At 41.8% G+C, this 17,817-nt stretch overlaps 2 protein-coding genes, 5 non-coding genes and 1 pseudogene across 7 annotated transcripts in view; 7 read left to right on the top strand and 1 right to left on the bottom strand.

Annotated features, from left to right (window-relative positions):
* Zwilch (zwilch kinetochore protein) overlaps window positions 1–12,059 on the bottom strand; it is a 43,649-nt gene extending 31,590 nt beyond the window's left edge. Inside the window, exons 1-5 of the mRNA XM_075965540.1 lie at window positions 11,955–12,059; window positions 7,507–7,558; window positions 6,528–6,623; window positions 3,735–3,853; window positions 276–475 (exon numbers count right to left, since the gene is read on the bottom strand). Coding sequence (XP_075821655.1) covers window positions 276–475; window positions 3,735–3,853; window positions 6,528–6,623; window positions 7,507–7,558; window positions 11,955–12,007 — 520 coding nt within the window. The 5' untranslated portion in view covers window positions 12,008–12,059. The remainder of the gene's footprint in view (window positions 1–275; window positions 476–3,734; window positions 3,854–6,527; window positions 6,624–7,506; window positions 7,559–11,954) is intronic.
* On the top strand, window positions 5,682–5,850 carry LOC142846673 (small ribosomal subunit protein uS14-like; annotated as a pseudogene).
* A 385-nt stretch (window positions 12,060–12,444) lies between the features above and the next one.
* On the top strand, window positions 12,445–17,235 carry Rpl4 (ribosomal protein L4). The gene is made up of 10 exons (XM_075965539.1): window positions 12,445–12,562; window positions 13,707–13,878; window positions 14,059–14,165; window positions 14,488–14,626; window positions 14,934–15,058; window positions 15,648–15,777; window positions 16,029–16,185; window positions 16,434–16,517; window positions 16,608–16,728; window positions 16,925–17,235. The coding sequence occupies exons 1-10, from the start codon at window positions 12,560–12,562 to the stop codon at window positions 17,159–17,161; spliced, it is 1,275 nt and encodes a 424-aa protein (XP_075821654.1). The 5' UTR covers window positions 12,445–12,559; the 3' UTR covers window positions 17,162–17,235.
* Window positions 13,917–13,984, top strand: LOC142847428 (small nucleolar RNA SNORD18). The gene has a single exon (XR_012910184.1). It is a non-coding gene; the product is annotated as a small nucleolar RNA SNORD18 (small nucleolar RNA).
* Window positions 14,325–14,423, top strand: LOC142847430 (small nucleolar RNA SNORD16). The gene has a single exon (XR_012910186.1). It is a non-coding gene; the product is annotated as a small nucleolar RNA SNORD16 (small nucleolar RNA).
* LOC142847426 (small nucleolar RNA SNORD18) lies at window positions 14,789–14,859 on the top strand. Its single transcript, XR_012910182.1, has one exon. It is a non-coding gene; the product is annotated as a small nucleolar RNA SNORD18 (small nucleolar RNA).
* Window positions 15,349–15,447, top strand: LOC142847429 (small nucleolar RNA SNORD16). The gene has a single exon (XR_012910185.1). It is a non-coding gene; the product is annotated as a small nucleolar RNA SNORD16 (small nucleolar RNA).
* Window positions 15,837–15,907, top strand: LOC142847427 (small nucleolar RNA SNORD18). The gene has a single exon (XR_012910183.1). It is a non-coding gene; the product is annotated as a small nucleolar RNA SNORD18 (small nucleolar RNA).
* Window positions 17,236–17,817: the final 582 nt, after the last annotated feature.

The raw sequence follows: 17,817 nt of genomic DNA, 5'->3' as shown, positions 1-17,817 counted from the left end.
AACCTTGACTCAATCCACCCCTTCCAAAATGGCAAAAATAGGATTATATTCTAGTTATACTCTAGTTTTTAATCTTGTACAGTAAAAAAAAAAGGTACAAATTAAATTAAACCTAAACAAAGCATCAGAACATGTCGAGACATTCAGGAGTTCTGACCTCCTCCCTGATGATAAGCACAAATTCAATGCTCCACGTTACACTTCCCTCCTACATGGAAGCTCAGGAATACCACGAAACAACTACGCAACTAAACATACCGAGACTGAGCACTCACCTTTACAAGTGACCACATATAAGACAACTCCTGTAATGATGTCATTTGCTGTCATGAGCTCAGCTCCTAGCCAACAGGTACCTTCAGGATCTGAACTGTCACATCTCACCCAAAGAGGAGGAAGGGCAGTAACTGGCTGCTTAATCTTCAAATGGGTCATATTAGGATTGTGAGCCATGGTGTAAAGCCCAATTAGCTGCCTTGAAAACAAAGGATAGGAGGACCAATTATAAAATACCAATCACATGCTATCTTTGAAGCTGAAAGTGTGGCCCAGTGGTAGAGCACAAGCTCAGCACCACCCCATGCTCTACTTTTCTATTTTTTAATTTAAAAAAGGAAAGTGAAAGGTCTCATAGTCAACAATCTAGAAATGAAGTGAAAAAATGGATGAATACATGTATATTTACACACTTCAGCAAGAATAGGGTATACTTGCTAGGCGGTGGTGGCGCATGCCTTTAATCCTAGCACTTGGGAGGCAGAGGCAAGTGGATCTCTGTGAGTTCGAGACCAGCCTGGTCTACAAGAGCTAGTTCCAGGACAGGCTCCAAAACCACAGAGAAACCCTGTCTCGAAAAACCAAAAAAAAAAAAAAAAAAAAAGGAAAAAAGAATAGGGTATACTACATACTCTAGTAGTTCTAAGTCTAGAGAGATGGCTCAAAAGTTAAAAACATACTGCTCTTGCAAAGGACCAGAGTCCAGCTCCCAGCACCCACATTCAGTGGCTTACATTTGCCTGTAAATCCAGCACCAGGGGGATTCAATATGACTGGCATCTGCAGAGACCGAAAACACACATAGCCTACTCTTATCAACACACACGCCTGCATAATTAAAAATAAAATAATTTTAAAGTTATGTACATTGGGCATAAAAATATATTAATACATAATTCTGACAAGATAACAGTACATATTATCATGGTATATAACAGTTATATAGTATACATATATATGTACCATATACTGCTTTGTATATATAAATCTGTATTGGTTGAACGAGAAAAATGACAGAGAGGTGGTGGTGGCACAAGCCCTTAATCCCAGCACTCGGGAGGCAGAAGCAGGCAGATCTCTTTGAGTTTGAGGCCAGTCTGGTCTACAGAGCAACTTCTAGGACAGGCTCCAAAGCTAGAGAAACCGTGTATAAAAAAAAAGGGCGGGGGGTGCTGGAGAAGTGGCTCAGAGGTTAAGAGCATTGACTGTTCTTCCAGAGGTCCTGAGTTCAATTCCCTGCAACCACATGGTGGTTCACAATCCATCCATAATGAGATCTGGTGCCCTCTTCTGGTGTGCAGGCATACATGCAGGCAGAACACTGTATACATAAAAAATAAATAAATCTTTAAAAAAAGAAAGAAAAAGAAAAGAAGAGAAAAATGATAATGTAGACATATCAAAATATGAACAACTGGCAAATGTGCATTAAGGTATAGAAAAGTCTCTATACCACTCAAAATTAAAAGTCAACTAAAAATAAAGCTTAAACTTCTATTTTTCAAGAGAAAGAAACAATTTACTATTAGATATTCAAAAAGGAAATTTCTAAGGTATTGGACTTTAAGAAGTAAGCATAAAAATCAGTATGAAATACAGTAGTATGAAAGGCACAAAGAAATAGAAAACCAAGAAACGATAGGGCCTGGAGATGGCTCAGTTGATAAACGTGCTTGCCTTGCAAACATAAGAACCCGAGTTCCATCTCCAGAACCCATGTTAAACACACGTACATACACGGGACTGGAAAGTTTATGGGTTAAGAGCACTTGTTGCTCTGCCAGAGGATCTGAGTTTGATATGGTGTGTGTGTGTGTGTGTGTATATAAAATATAAATAGAAACAAAAGTTGGGTGTGGGTGATTTGTGCACTTATTAATCCCAGCACTGGAGAGGGGAAAAACAGGAGGATCCTGGAAACAGGTCAGTCCTCCTAGCCGATTTGTCTAATTCTAGGCCATAAAAGGCCCTGGACTACATTTAAGAAACAGCACTTGAAGTTGATGTCTGGCCTGCATATCCATGGGTATTTCTTCCCACATGAACATGCACACACTCACAAATAACCCAACATATTAGCAGAAGAAAACAAAATAATGTTTAAGACCTAGGGAACAGAGAAAACAGGCCGTGTTATGACTATAGGCCAAAAAGTCAGGGAAAAAAACTTACTAACCAGCATAAAAAGTTTATAAACCTTTTCTTTCTCCCCCCCCCCACCCCCCTATTTTTCCAGACAGGGTTTGTTTCTCTGTGTAATCTTGGCTATCCTGGAACCCTATAAACCAGGCTGGCCTCAAACTCACTTTGCCTCTGCCTCCCAGGTGCTAGGATTAAAGGTGTGAGGTTATACACTTCTATGTGTGTGCGGGGGTAAAAACTAGCATAAAGACATATTATTATGGTGATCAGTTCCAGCACTGCTCCTAAGTCCAGATTCTTAGGACTCTATCCTCTTGAAGGCAAAGACTTCGGTTTGCAGGTGGCAAGGGGCTGGCACAACATATGTACTCAGCAGGAAAGCAAGAAAGAAAACAAACAAGCATAATCTGGAAGCACACTGATTTCTTAGACATTATAATTCATGCTGTGTAGGACAGGTGCCCAGGATATACCCAGAACTATATATTGTGACACCTAAAAACATTCCTGAATAGTTTGAATGCCAACTTAGTAGTACCCCCTGATGGAAAACCTCTGGAGTTAGAAAAATGAAGGCTCCTGTGCATCAAGCATGGATTTAACCATGAACGCAATGAAGAACCTATACAGGATTTTTAAGTATTGAAGCAATACAACCATGCTTTAAAAAAAAAATCATCCAATTTTAAAAAGATAACTCTGGTATTAGGGAAAAAGAGAAACTGGGCTAGATTCAAAGAAAACAATTAGGAAGCCACAGAAATAGACTAGCAGAGTGGGATGGAAAAGGGGAAGGTGAATGCAGTCTTATTACTTTATGTATTATGTATACAATATTCTGTCTGTGTGTACGCCTGCAGGCCAGAAGAGGACACCAGACCTCATTACAGATGGTTGTGAGCCACCATGTGGTTGCTGGGAATTGAACTCAGGACCTCTGGAAGAGCAGGCAATGCTCTTAACCACTAAGCCATCTCTCCAGCCCCTAGGTGCAGTTTTTCAATGTCTGTAAGAATGGTGAAAGTTACAGTTTTTTTTTTTTCCTTTTGAGTAAGGGTCTCATGTAGCCAAGTCTGCTGAAAACTTATTTAGTGGTAAAGGATGACCTTTAACTTCTGACCCTCCTCCTTCTGTCTCCCAAGTGCTAGAATTAAAGGTGTGTGTCACCATTTGTGGTTTTATCCAATGCTGGGGCTCAAATCTAGGGCTCCACGTATGCTAATCAAATAGTCTACACACAGAGCTACCTCCTCAGCCCCCAACAATGTTTCAATTTAAATCCTCTCTTCTATTTCTAAGACAAACAAAAAACTTACCTTGCTCTCCCAACTGGCAAGGCCAGTGGCCTAACACTTTCACCAGTAGAGAAATCAGAAATAGCAGTTTCTTCAGCCTGTGGTTCTTCAACATGACTTGTTTCTTCCTTCTCCAAAAGCTTTAAAAAAAATGTTATAATTTAATCAGATCCAAGAATCAATTCTTTTCTGTGCTAGGAAATAACTACACAGGATGCTGAAGAGATGGTTCAGTATTTAAGAGCACTGACACTGGAGTTATACCCAGTTGTGAGCTACCATGTGAATGCTGCAAACCAAACCCAGTTCCTCCTAACGACTGAGCCATCTCTCCAGCTCCCAAAGATATTGATTGTAGTTGCTACTTGTAAAGGAAGCACCTGATAACATTAGAAAAATGCTCTAACATGCACAGTATGATAAGCTAAAGGTAAAACACCACGAGAGACCCCCAGATATTTAGATATTTTCATTTCCTAACTGGAACAAACTACTTATGGGATATGCGATTAGAGTACACAGTCCTCAATTTTACCTTTTATTTATTTATTTGGACTCAAGGTCCACATGCTGGGATCACAGGTATATAGTACCACACCCAGCCATAGGCCTCATTTTTTTCTGTTTGTTTTTCAAGACAGGGTTAGGGTTTCTCTTTGTAGCTCTGGCTGTCCTAAAACTCACTTTGCAGATCAGGCTGGCCTCAAACTCAGAGATTCACCAACCTCTGACTCCTGTTGGGGTTAGAAGTGTGCATAACACCACTGCCTGACTTAGCCCTCACTTTTTTTTACCTGGCTGTCCTGAACTCTATTTGTAGACCAGGCCAGCCTTGAACTCTGAGATTCTCCTGCCTCTGTCTCCCGAATGCTGGGATTAAAGGCGTGCACCACAACCGCCTGGCTTTAGGTCTCACTTTTTAAAAAATTTGTATTTTATGTATATTGGTGTTTCGCCCACATGTATGTCTCTGTGAGGGTATACAATCCCCTGAAACAGGAGCCACAGACAATTGTGAGCTGCCACATGGGTGCTGGGATTTGGACCTGGGTCCTCCAGAAGAGTAGCTAGTGCTAGTAAACACTAAGCCATCTCTCCAGACCCTAGCCTTCACTTTTTTGGGGGGGGAAGTGAGGAGGGTGTTTCAAGACAGGGCTTTTGTTTTCTTTTTTCTCATTTTCTCAATAAAAAAAAAAAGATTTAAAAAAAAAGGGGGGAGGGAAATGGGAGGCTGGAAGGAGGTGGAAACTTGTTCTCTTTTTTCTCATTTTCTCAATAAAAAAAAAAAAAGCAGGGCTTCTCTGTACAGTCCTGGCTGTCCCTGGAGTTCTCTTTGTTGACCAGGCCGGCCTTAAACTCACTGAGATCTGCCCGCCTCTGCCTCCAAAGTGCTGGGATTAAAGACGTGTACCACCACCAACTGGCCGCTAGCCCTCACTAGTGTTACAGGATCTAATAGCTATGTCTGTACGGTGGTTACATAACTTTGGTTTTGACAACAATGACAGTAAGAGTATTTCCTGAGTATTAGTGTATTTTAGGCACCATTTTAATTTCCCCATTATTATCCATAAAAATCATGAGCTAGACACTATTAGTATCATTGTTTTATAGATGGAAAAAAACTGAAACTAACAAAAAACTAAATCACTTGCCAGAACCACATAGCTACTAAATGGGGGCGGGGAGATTAACATTTGACCTAGATGTGCACATACACAAAAAAACAATACAGGAATAATTATAGCAGTTCTTAGTTCATGTATGGATGCTTTGCCAGCATGTATGTCTGTGCATCAAGGGTGCACAGTGCCCATGATTGCCAAAAGAGGGAGCCAGATCTCCTGGAACTAGGGTTATGGAAGGTTGTGAGCTGCCATGTGGATGCTGGTATCTGAACCTAGGTCCTTTGCAAAAAACAGCCAGTACTCTTAACTGGCTATCGACTTTTTGCCGTCTGAAGGCATCATGGGTCACCCACAGCTCTACTGAGTCATCCACAGAAGTTCAGCCAGGGTTCTTGCTCCTGCCACATCTGCTCTAACCACCATGGTCTGATCTGGAAATATGGGCTGAACATGTGTCTCAGTGTTTCCTTCAGTACATGAAGGACATAGGCTTTATTAAGTTGTACTAAGTGGCCTTGAATGGATTTTTCAAGACTGTCTACCCAGTGAAACAGATCATGCTAGCCTTTGTACAAATAAAAAAAAAAAGTGAAGACCTTCAAAAAAATAAATAAACAAAAAAGCACAACTGAGCTATCTCTCTGGCTCTTACAGTAGTTCCATAAATAAAAGCCAAAGACCAAGACCAACCCAAATGCCCTTCAAGCATCAAACTGTGGCATATCCATACCATGGAATACACATAGCAGTAACTTACAAAAGGGATTATTAATGTGTTCAATGGGCTTGAATGATTAATTGATAGTTTTATTTGTTCTTTGTTTCGTTTGTTTCTGAGATGAAGGGGAGGTCTCACTATGTAGCCCTGGCTGTCCTGGAATTAATTATGTAGACTGGGCCGGCCTTGAATATTAAGAGATTCACCTGTCTTTGCTTTCCAGAGTGCTGGGATTAAAGGCGTTTGCCACCATGCCTAGTTTTGTTTTTTCTTAATGAATCTATTCTAAAACTATAATTATGTATTTATCTGTGGTTGGCATTATATTTCCAGTAGAGAGCACCATGCTTCTCATAAAAGAATTAGTGTCCACTTTCATTAATGCTGATGGGAAAACATGTAATATGAGAGCATTCCCAAAGAAACAAATGTGGCTTCTAAGTACGAACCGCAAAGCCCAATACTTACCGCTTTTTCCACAAGAAACACCAATCTGTTCTCATTTAGAAGAGTTTTCAGAAGATCTGGCTGGGCTTTGCTGATCAGCTGCACTTGCACATCAGCCTGTTAAAAACAGATTGCAGTGTTTGGTGTGATTTAAGTGCTACAGACCAACTGCATGCAAATTACTGAAAAAGAAACATGTTTTCAAAAGTTTTCCTTATTTTGTCAAGTTGTTTCTCATTTTTAGAAAATCTAGTTTATGGATTAGGGGATCTGTCAGTTTGTAAACTGTTTGTTGCTCAAGCACGGGGGCCTCAGCTCACTCCTTAGTACCCATGTAAAGATGAGCACAAGGCCATGCATCTATAACCCCAGCGTTAGGGAGGCAGAGACGGGAGAACCTCTGGGACTTGTTGGCCCATCAGTATAGTCAAGTAAGGAGTTCTAGATCAAGTGGGAGACCCTGTCACAAAATAATTAAGGGGGACAGCAACTGAGAAGGACACCCGACATTGACCTCTGGCCTTGACCTGTACCCAGAGGCACACGTGTATGCACATACACAAGAAAATCCAGCTTTTATCTGCCACCTGTCCACATTTCAAAGCTCACCTGAGATGTGCTGCCCTGAAAAGCCCTCTTTGCTACACAGTGGGAACCCGCCTCAAACAGACAGAAAGAGAAAGAAAGAACCAAAGCCAAGAAACCATGTATTTTATTTAGTGACGTTCTGGAAACGGCAAAACTATGGAGACAGAAAACAAATTAGTAGCGGCAGGTACTAGGGACATATGAAAATGCTCATACAGAGACATGAGCACATTTTTAGACAGGAAATAGTCTACATTTTGATAACGGGAGTAGCTGTACTTTTGAAGCTATTTGTCAAAATTCATAGAATTATCTCCTAAAAGGGTAAAATTTAGCATATATAAATTAATTTTTTTAAAAAAAACTTTGATTTTAGAATGATTATGTTTAAAATCAAATAAATTGCTCATACCTCATAGACGAATGGGTCTTTACAGACTCCTTTCTTTTCTTCATTAAGTTCCCTGAAACACAAAAGAGAGATCTGGAGGATCAGCCTTATTATTTAAACTCAGAAATTAGCTGGTGCATTATTTACGCATCAGTGGGAAAGCTTAGTCCTTACACAGCTCTGAGGATAGCTGCAGAAGGGGAAACAATTAGGTTAAGGAAAGGTAAAGGAAGGTTAGGTAAGGTGGGGCATGCCTTTAATCCCAGCAAAGTTCCAGGCCAGCCAGGGACACATAGCGAGATTGTATTGGAACAAAGTTTTTTGTTTGTTTGTTCTGGTTTTTTTGTTTGGGGGGGGTTGTGTGTAGGCATGGGTAAGGTGGCTAGAGAGATAGCTAAGGAGTTAAACACTATTGCTCCTGCAGAGGACCTGGGTTCAGATCCAAGCAACCAAATGATGGCTCACAACCTATCTGTAACTCCAGTTCCACGGGGTCTGACACCCTTTTCTGCTGCAGGCACCAGGCACGAACCAGTGCACATACTTACATGCAGACAAAGCATACACATAAAATAAGTAAATCTAAAGAAATTTTTGAGTGCCGGGCGGTGGAGGTGTACACCTTTAATTCCAGCAGTCAGGAGGCAGAAACAGGTGGCTCTCTGTGAGTTCAAGGTCAGTCTGGGGGAATTCCAGGATAAGCTGCAAAGCTATAGAAAAACCATTTTTTGAAAAACCAAAGGAAAAACAAAACAGAAATAAATTTTGATTATGTGTGTATGTAAGGGGAATGGGTAATGCATGTATGAGCGCAGGTGCCCAAGATGGCATTGCTCTGGCACTGGAGTTACAGGTAACTGTGAGCTGCTTGCTATGGACACTGGAAACCAAACTCCGGTCCTCTGGAAGACTCGTAAGTGCTCTTAGCCTCTGAGGCATCCCAAAATTTTTTTAAAAAGGGTGGGGGCTTGAGGGATAGCTTAGAGGTTAAGAGCACTGGTTGCTCTTCCAGAAGTCCTGAGTTCAATTCCCAGCAACCACATGTTGGCTCACAACCATTTACAATAGGATCTGACGCCCTATTCTGTCATTCAGGCATATATGCAAATAGAGCACTCATATGCACAAATAAATAAATCTTTGAAAATAAAAGATTCGCTATTTTAATTATTTAGTGGGTGTGTCCATGCATGTAACTGCAGAGCCTGGAAGAAGGCACTGGTCTCTCCCATCAGTTGAGTTGCAGGCAGCGGTGAGGCACCATAAGTGGTGTCTGAACTAACTGCTCAGCCCTGTTTCATAAGATATTTAATAGTCATATCAAAGCACATAAATTATAAACCATTAGCAGACTCAAATGAAATACCAAATGCATACTCAGCCTGATCGACAGAGAAAATAAGTTGTAGTTACTGAAAAGCCTAACAGTTATCTCAGGATATAATCTGTTGCTTTTGATCTGATACTTGACCTAACTGATCTAGGAACACAAAAACAGTCCTGATAGACTAATTTTTGTTATATTGCAAAAAACTTTAATTATTTATTTATTTATTTGATTTTCTGAGACAGGGTTTCTGTGTAGCTTTAGAGCCTGTCCTGGAACTAGCTATTGTAGACCAGGCTGGCCTCGAACTCACAGAGATCCACCTGCCTCTGCCTCCCAAGTTCTGAGATTAAAGGCGTGCGCCACCACTCCCGGCATTATTTTTTATTTTTATATATTTATTTATTTTTCGAGACAGGATTTCTTTGTGTAAGTCTTTTTTTTTAAAGATTTATTTATTTATTATGTATATAACATTCTGCCTCCATGTATGCCCGCATGCCGGAGGAGGGCGCCAGATTTCATTACAGATGGTTGTGAGCCACCATGTGGTTGCTGGGAATTGAATTCAGGACCTCTGGAAGAGCAGCCAGTGCTCTTAACCACTGAGCCATCTCTCCAGCCCCAAGTCTTTTTTTTTTTTTAATATTTATTTATTATGTATACAATATTCTGTGTGTATGCCTGCAGGCCAGAAGAGGGCAGCAGACCCCATTACAGATGGTTGTGAGCCACCATGTGGTTGCTGGGAATTGAACTCAGGACCTTTGGAAGAGCAGGCAATGCTCTTTAACCTCTGAGCCATCTCTCCAGCCCCTCTTTGTGTAAGTCTTGACTGTCCTGGAACTAGTTCTGTAGACCAGGCTGGCCTCTGCCTCCCAAGTACTGGGATGAAAGGCATGTGTGATCACCACTGGCTGTTTTTGTTTCTTATTATACTTATTTATACATGTGCATGTGTATGTGAGTGTGTGTGGGGGGTGTGCTTGCTAAAGTCAGAAGACAGCTTGCGGGATATTTTCTCCTCCCACTATGTGGGTCCCATGCTAAGATGTTTGGTGGCAAGTGTCTTTACCTCTGAACCATCTCTCTGGTCCAAGATTGTGAATTTCTCTTAAAAATGGTTGTCCTTTACATATAATTCAATAATATTGCTTGGTCATTCAGCAACTGTTTCTCAAGCATTCTTGCTAGACACTGGGACTATCAAACAAAACCAGCTGCGACAGGAATCCAAAGAGTAAACTGTCAATTATGGGGTACCAAGAACTCTGGGAGAAAATACTTGTGAATGATTTATAGCTTTTTAGAAACATGATAATGGCCCCATGTACAACAATGTGGGCAAGAACAAGGAGACTGGGATCAATGGTAGAACACTTGTCCAGCACCACAAGCCCAACCCACCTGCAATCCTCTGCGTATAAATAAAACAAGAGAGGTGGTGGGGAGGTTGGGAAATGAGAAAAGAAGTAAGTTGGGAGTCTTAGATTTAGAACTCTTGAGAATAATTCTGGAGTTAAACGCCACATTGGAAAGAAAACACCCAGGAAATAAGTAGTAAGCCAATGGATCTAGATAAATTTTCATCAGTGGGGGTGATAAAACAGGCATAAAATAACCATAGAGGCTAGGGACATAACTCAGGTGTAAGAGTGCTTGCCTAGGCCAGGCGGTGATGGCACATGCCTTTAATCCCAGTACTCGGGGAGCAAAGGCAGGGAGATCTCTGTGAGTTCAAGGCCAGCCTGGTCTACAAAAGCTAGTTCTAGGATAGGTACCAAAGCTACATAGAGAAACCCTATCTCGAAAACCACAAAAAGAATGCTTGCCTAACTTGTGTGAAGCCCTGGATTCTGCTCCTAGAATCTCAAAAATTGTGCATAATGGTACATGCCTATAATGACAGCACCCTGTAGATGGAGGCAGGATGGTTAGTAGTCCAAACTCATCCTTGGCTTGGAGGCCACCCGGGGCTACATGAGACCTTGGATTTAAAACAACAACAAAACAACTTAACGCCGCGGCAGAAATACCACAAGAGTTAAAAACAACTGAAGTTCCTGCGCGTTCGCAGACACCATTAGCTTCACTAAAAACACTAGCTCTTAGCTAGGCAGTGGTGGCCACACCTTTAATCCAAGCACTTGGGAGGCAGACAGGTAGATCTCTGATTTGGAGGCAAGCCTGGTCTACAGAGAGTTTCAGGACAGCCAGGGCTACACAGAAAAACACCATCTCAAACAGCAACAACAAAAACCAGTAGTTCTCCCCCTATAATGTACAAGTATTTTATAAGTATTACTGCTTTTGTAAACAGGAAGAGGAACAATAATGGCAGTTAAAAATTACAGCATTTACAAAGTACTGTGCTATACCCAGCCAACAATACCCTGAGCCTAGAATTTAAAAAGGTAAACTTCTGGTCTCATTTCAGACCTCAGTCAAAAATTTGGGAGGCAGAATAAATCTGTATTTTCACAATCCTCCAGAGTGATTCTGATGCAGGATCAGTTATGAGTCACTCTCCTCGATTTTGATACAGGATGAAGACTTGACAGAATCCTCTTGTAGCTATATTTCACTAAAGGAACAACGTGAATTCTGGCATGGTGGCCCAAACCCCTAATCTGACATCAGGAGGCTGGCCAGCGAATTAGAGGTGACTTTCTGTCTAGTTTAGGCTACAGTTGAGACCCGTCTCAAGAAAACCACGAAAACAGCGAAACAGCATGCTTTTTAAAGCCAGCCCAAGGCCAAATGTAGCTCATACGGTCATTAGAAGAAACAGGACAACTACACATTTCTTTTTCAGTAGTCAGCGAAAGCTTACGACAGGAGGATGCCATCTACTTCTCTGTATCCAGGAAGCCTCTATTTAGAAGTGGATGCATGAGCAAGATGAGTAAATTGACTTGTCACCTTGTCCCTCTTGCTCAAGTACTGATGTTTCCTCGAGAGACTAGCAGCGACCTAGGCTTCAGCAGTGTCAAGCCCACTGCACAGCCAAGACCCGCCCTCTCCTATCCCGGATCCGAGCAAAGCAAGCAGGGCGCAAAGCCGTCAGCTGTGGCGAGACTCAGGAGGGGATATAAAGGCCGGGAGGAACAAGATGCCATTCCATTTCTCAACCACAACTCACTGGAGAAGACGAGCATAAAACTCCTCAGCCGCGCAATTCATTCGCGCCCACATCCCGCACCGACCTCGGTCCAGTCGGGAGCAGCAAAACTGAAACGCGCGCCCCGACACTGACGTCAGAGGCCATGACCCCGCCCCGCCGGAACTACTTTACAACATTAAGTTCATTCGTGCTCAACGTTAAAACATTGTTTGAATTTATTAGAGCATCCCGTCACATTTACTGTTCCAATAGACTCTCATTTTTGTCAGGGAGAAAAAAGAAGATAAAATAGATGTTGTGATTGAGGGGCGGTCAAGAAACCACATCTCGCGAGAGTTGTGTCAAGTTACGAATTATTCCGCGAAAAGGAGTCCCTCTTTTCTAACCATTCTTTTTAGTTTTAAAAAGAATAGATACAAATTTTAACACACGTAAAGTAATAATATGATCTTTTGAAATTTTTCAGTGTAGTAGCGAGATACTTTGGTTCTCCCAGTTGGTTTTGAGGCGGGGCAGGGTGAGGGAGCCAAGTGGAAGGATATATGTGGACTAAGCGGTGAGTCCTTCCTTTTCCTGTGGGAGCAGCCGGGTTGAGAGGAGCGTGGCTCTCTCCTCTCCCCGTCATGGTGAGTGGAAGTCTACTTCGCTTGGCTTTCCCGTGGTTTCTGGGGCTTATGGGGGAGAGGAAAGGGATCGGGACATGGAATCGGCAGGAGAGGAAGAACTAGGAAGAAGACCTAACACCTTTTCTTGGCAGAGAGCTGGGTTGTGGGCGCTGTGGCAGCCATCTTAGAGCAACGTGGGAGACAGCGCAGGGTGGACGATAGAGGGACTTTTGGGATCCTCGCTTTCCGTAGTTCTAGGGGAAAAAGACTACTTTAAACCGAGCCATTTAATGCCGGAGACACGCCCGACGGGCGGACGGCGTGGCCTTGGCACATGGTGTGCTTGCTGTTCAGTGTGTGCATGTGAATGAGTATTAATGCTTTTGAGGGTTTGTTTCTGCCTCTTTGAAATCGTTTCTAGAAAAGCAAGGTCTTAATCTTCTAAGAAGTTATGTTTTTATTTCATGTAACCTAAGTGGCTTGACCTGAGCTTGTTCACATACAACAGTAGTTAAATACATTACTTTTCCGCAAATGTGCCCTGTGCTATCCTTTATCCTTAATGCATGGATTAAGGTTGGTCAGACTGCCGTAAATTAGGATTTGGAGACATGGCTGAGCTTCATTTTATAATTGGCTAGATAGGTTGGCTTAGTAGTTGAGAAATTAGAGGGAGAGAGAAAGGAAAAGAGGTCCCGAGTCTGAGAAGACCAGCAAGAGCGAATAGGAGCCAGGTCAAAGAGAAGTGGACAGGTAGGTGGCATGGGCCAGCCTCCGGTGAGGCGAACGAACCGTGTGACCTGTTCATCTGAGTCTGAACAGGGGACTGAAAGAGATGAGAGGGGAACAGGGAAGGTTTGCTCAAGCTGAGGGCTGGTAGAGTGAACACGGTCTTACTGAACAATACCTTCAGACTTTATTGAGAAATTTTGCTTTGAAGTTTTCTATTTTAAAAATATGACCGATCTTGATAATGTTTCTCTTAGGGCATTTTGCTTAGTTCCTGATTGACCCCCGTTTCTCAGCACCTGCCTCTCTGGTCCCCAGCTCTTCCCAAGTGGTCCTATATCTGCTTTGCACATCTTAAGATATGATTTTAAATCTAGGTTCCAAATACAGGAAATGATTCTGGCTGTGTCTGACTTATCTTGTCCTTCTCTCCAAGGCTTGTGCCCGTCCCCTCATATCGGTGTACTCTGAAAAGGGGGAGTCATCTGGCAAGAATGTCACTTTGCCAGCTGTCTTCAAAGCTCCCATTCGACCGGATATTGTGAACTTTGTTCACACCAACTTGAGGAAAAACAACAGGCAGCCCTATGCCGTCAGTGAATTAGCAGGTATGGGTTTACATTTGTCATGGGCAGGGCTCCTTTGCAGTGGGTGATGAAATGCCATTGGTCCGTGTTTCTGAACCATGTGATTTTCCATGGCTATTCTGATACTGCCTTTGCCCTTCATAAAGGAAGTCGTGGGTTGTTATGGCTTAGTGCTTAAAACTTATTTCTTCTCAATTTTAGGTCATCAGACCAGTGCTGAGTCTTGGGGTACTGGCAGAGCTGTGGCTCGAATTCCCAGAGTTCGAGGTGGTGGTACCCACCGTTCTGGCCAGGGTGCCTTTGGAAATGTATCCTATTTTTCTATTGACATTTGTTGCAATTAACTGGTTGGACTGAGACTTGATTCATTAATATTTAGTACTATTTTGAATCATGTCTAAAACTACTAGTGTCCCCAATAAGCAGATCCTTTAGACAAACATCTGGAGATGTTTCTGGGGTGTACTTGCTATGATGTCGTAATTTGCGTCTTACTCTGTTCATGGCGACAGTTGCCTGCTGTCAGTAAGCTGGTTCAGAAGGTTGACGAAAGTTGTTACTGAGCAAGTCATAACCTTACTAATTCTTCAGACCTGAAAAAAATAGTTCAATTCTTGACAAAGAAAACAGATGTGTCGGGGAGGCCGCATGTTTGCACCAACCAAAACCTGGCGTCGTTGGCACCGCCGAGTGAACACAACCCAAAAGCGATACGCCATCTGTTCTGCGCTGGCTGCCTCAGCCTTACCAGCTTTGGTGATGTCTAAAGGTCTGTGATGCTTTGATACATTATGTTTAACTTACTATTCACTGAAACCTGTTGGGTGTGAATTCTTTTCCTCTCAGTGCCTACTAAAAGCAGTTCTGCTTGCTTCAATCTAGCGAGCCCTTGATTGTAGTTCGCATCAAATCCCTACCATGTTTTTGACTGTCAGAATGATGAAACTATTTAATTGGTCCGTGTTTCTGAAACACATGATATTAGTGGAAATTTCTGACTTGACAGCGCATGTTGTTTGTTTGGGGTGTGTGTAGAGTTGAGACTTAACTAATAAGTATTGACTTGGTTTTGTAAGGTCATCGTATTGAGGAAGTTCCTGAGCTCCCTTTGGTAGTTGAAGATAAGGTTGAAGGTTACAAGAAGACCAAGGAGGCTGTTCAGCTGCTTAAGAAACTTAAGGCTTGGAATGACATCAAAAAGGTAGGTTCAGCGTGCACGTTTACCATTTGATACCGTCAGGTTTTGGTTAAAAGGATACCTACCTTTAAGGTGGGTGGTGGTCAGCTTTTAGTTAAGATTGGATATGAATCATAGAAGTCTGAAAGCTCCACAGATGGGGTAGTTTAACAAAGTTATCTTTAGGTAACATGTTTCTAGTACAATGTTGATTTGATTTGTGATATTTATCACTTGTGTATGTGTGAGAGAACAACATGGAGTTATTTCTGTTATTTTCTTATGGAAAGGACTTGATACAGTGCAGTTTTACTTGCAATGATGTTGTAATTTGCGTCCTACTCTGTTTTCAGTGACAGTTGCCTGCTGTCAGTAAGCTGATTCAGAAGGTTGACGAAAATTGTTACTGAGCAAGTCATTTTCTTTAGTGACTGGTGTGAAATACTAACAAAGAATAGTCCCAGGGATCAAGCGTTATCAGGCTTGGCTGAAAGTACCATTACTTGCTTGAGACATCTATACCTCTCTTGCCTGTTTTTTTGTTCTTGTTTTTTAATTGAAGATATGCTGGAAAGGTTATACCTTAGACTAACTACTAAAGCTACTCTTATAGGTCTATGCTTCTCAGAGAATGAGAGCTGGCAAAGGAAAAATGAGAAACCGACGACGTATCCAGCGCAGGGGGCCCTGCATCATCTATAATGAAGATAATGGTATCATCAAAGCCTTCAGAAACATCCCTGGTAAGTTCTTGTAACATTCAGTGTTTTAATTGCCTCTTCTGTACATACTCACTCATCTTCGGTTATGATGAAATTCCACTTCATGGTCCGTGTTTCTGAAATAACATGATTTTGTGGAAGTTCTGATTTCTAGATGAGTGAGTTTAGAGTTCATTAGTCTTTTTAAGTGCCTTGTTTAACTCCATAAGCCATGAAAAGTATTTCCTCTGTTAATTGAATGTAGGGTCTCTGATTCTTCCTTGCCTTTAAAGGTATTACTCTGCTTAATGTCAGCAAGCTGAACATTTTGAAACTTGCTCCTGGTGGGCATGTGGGGCGTTTCTGCATCTGGACTGAAAGTGCTTTCCGCAAGTTGGATGAGTTGTATGGCACTTGGCGTAAGGCTGCTACCCTCAAGAGTAACTATAAGTGAGTTTCCAATGTTTCTTTATTACATATGGATTCCTAAGGTGTGCATTTATGTTCATACTGAATTTATATTCTTAAATTAAGCATTGAATTATTACATTCAATGGGAGGGTAAATCCTGTGTTCCTAATCCATGATTATAAAAGTTATAAGGTAAAATTCACTAGCTGGACAGCAAAGACAATTTGAAATACAGTTCTATGATTTATGTTCAGTTAGAAGAATTTGGGCTTCCTGTCTTTTTCCAGCCTTCCCATGCACAAGATGATGAACACAGACCTTAGCAGAATCTTGAAAAGTCCAGAGATCCAAAGAGCCCTCCGAGCACCACGGTAAAGTTTTGATACTTAACTCATGCTACAGTCTGATACTTGGACTTTTAAAGGCATACATGTTGATTGATGAGTGCCACGTCTTTACAGCAAGAAGATTCAGCGTAGAGTCTTGAAGAAGAATCCACTGAAGAACCTGAGAATCATGTTGAAGCTCAACCCATATGCAAAGACTATGCGCAGGAATACCATTCTTCGCCAGGCCAGAAATGTGAGCCATAATTTGCTGTGTCAAGTATTATCAATATTGCTTTAGAAGTTTTAGTACTTCCCCCTTTCCTGGGTCTCTACCTCTGGCTCTACTGGAACTGACAGACTGGCCTGCTTTTTCTGCCTTTCAGGTGCTGGGATTCAAACATCTCAGTTAAAGATTTGATTTCCTAATTTCCTATTTGTTGTTGTTGCAGCACAAACTCCGGGTGAAGAAACTGGAAGCAGCAGCAGCAGCAGCACTGGCTGCCAAATCAGAGAAGGGGACTGCAGACAAGAAGCCTGCAGAAAGTAAGAAAGAAAAGAAGCCTGTGGATGTCAAGAAGCAGAAGAAGCCTGCAGGAAAAAAGGCTGCAGCTACCAAGAAACCAGCAGCTGAGAAAAAGCCAGTAGAGAAGAAACCAACTAAAGAAGAGAAAAAGTCTGCTGCTTAATCTATTAAAATTACTTTCATTCCATTGAGCAAATAGAGACAGCCTATTTGAATAAAAACCTGATCAAAGATGCAGTGAGAATCCGTGAATCTTAATTGTGGGTGCATCCAGGGCCACCTCCTCCCCCTTTGTGGAATAGATATCATGACACTTGGAAATATGGGTTTACAAGGATTAAGCTCAGGATTGTAGAGGACATTTTTAATATCAATCTCCTGTTAAATTTGTAAATTGTTCCACGTTATAATCTGATGTGAAGTGAATTTGAGATTTTCCCAGGCCTACAGTGAAGTCCATTCTATTAGCATCTTAGAGGACTTGTCTGAGAAGCTTGTGGGTTATTAAATCAGGAAGTGGGTGGTTCGTGAAGGGTCAACAATTAGTAACCACCAGAGGGCATGATGGTACAAGGAAATATGGGCCTCTATAGATAAAAGATATGGTTCCGTAGGAGCTAAGTACTTTAGCCCTAACCAAGAGGGATGTGTTTCCTCTGATCTAAATATGTCAATTTGATCGTCATACAACTGGCTTAATTTGCTGTATACTTAATAGTATTAGCTCAAAAGTAATAGCACAGTAAATTCAGGTAAAAGGATTTTTAATTATAACTGGTTAGCTTTTATTCGGGAAATGAGAGCTCCTTAGAGATTAAG

The sequence above is a fragment of the Microtus pennsylvanicus genome, chromosome 3 (assembly GCF_037038515.1).
Source record: "Microtus pennsylvanicus isolate mMicPen1 chromosome 3, mMicPen1.hap1, whole genome shotgun sequence".
NCBI classification, from domain to species: domain Eukaryota; kingdom Metazoa; phylum Chordata; class Mammalia; order Rodentia; family Cricetidae; genus Microtus; species Microtus pennsylvanicus.
The sequence above is the reverse complement of the archived record's forward strand: the minus strand, read 5'-3'. Positions and strand labels throughout refer to the sequence as shown.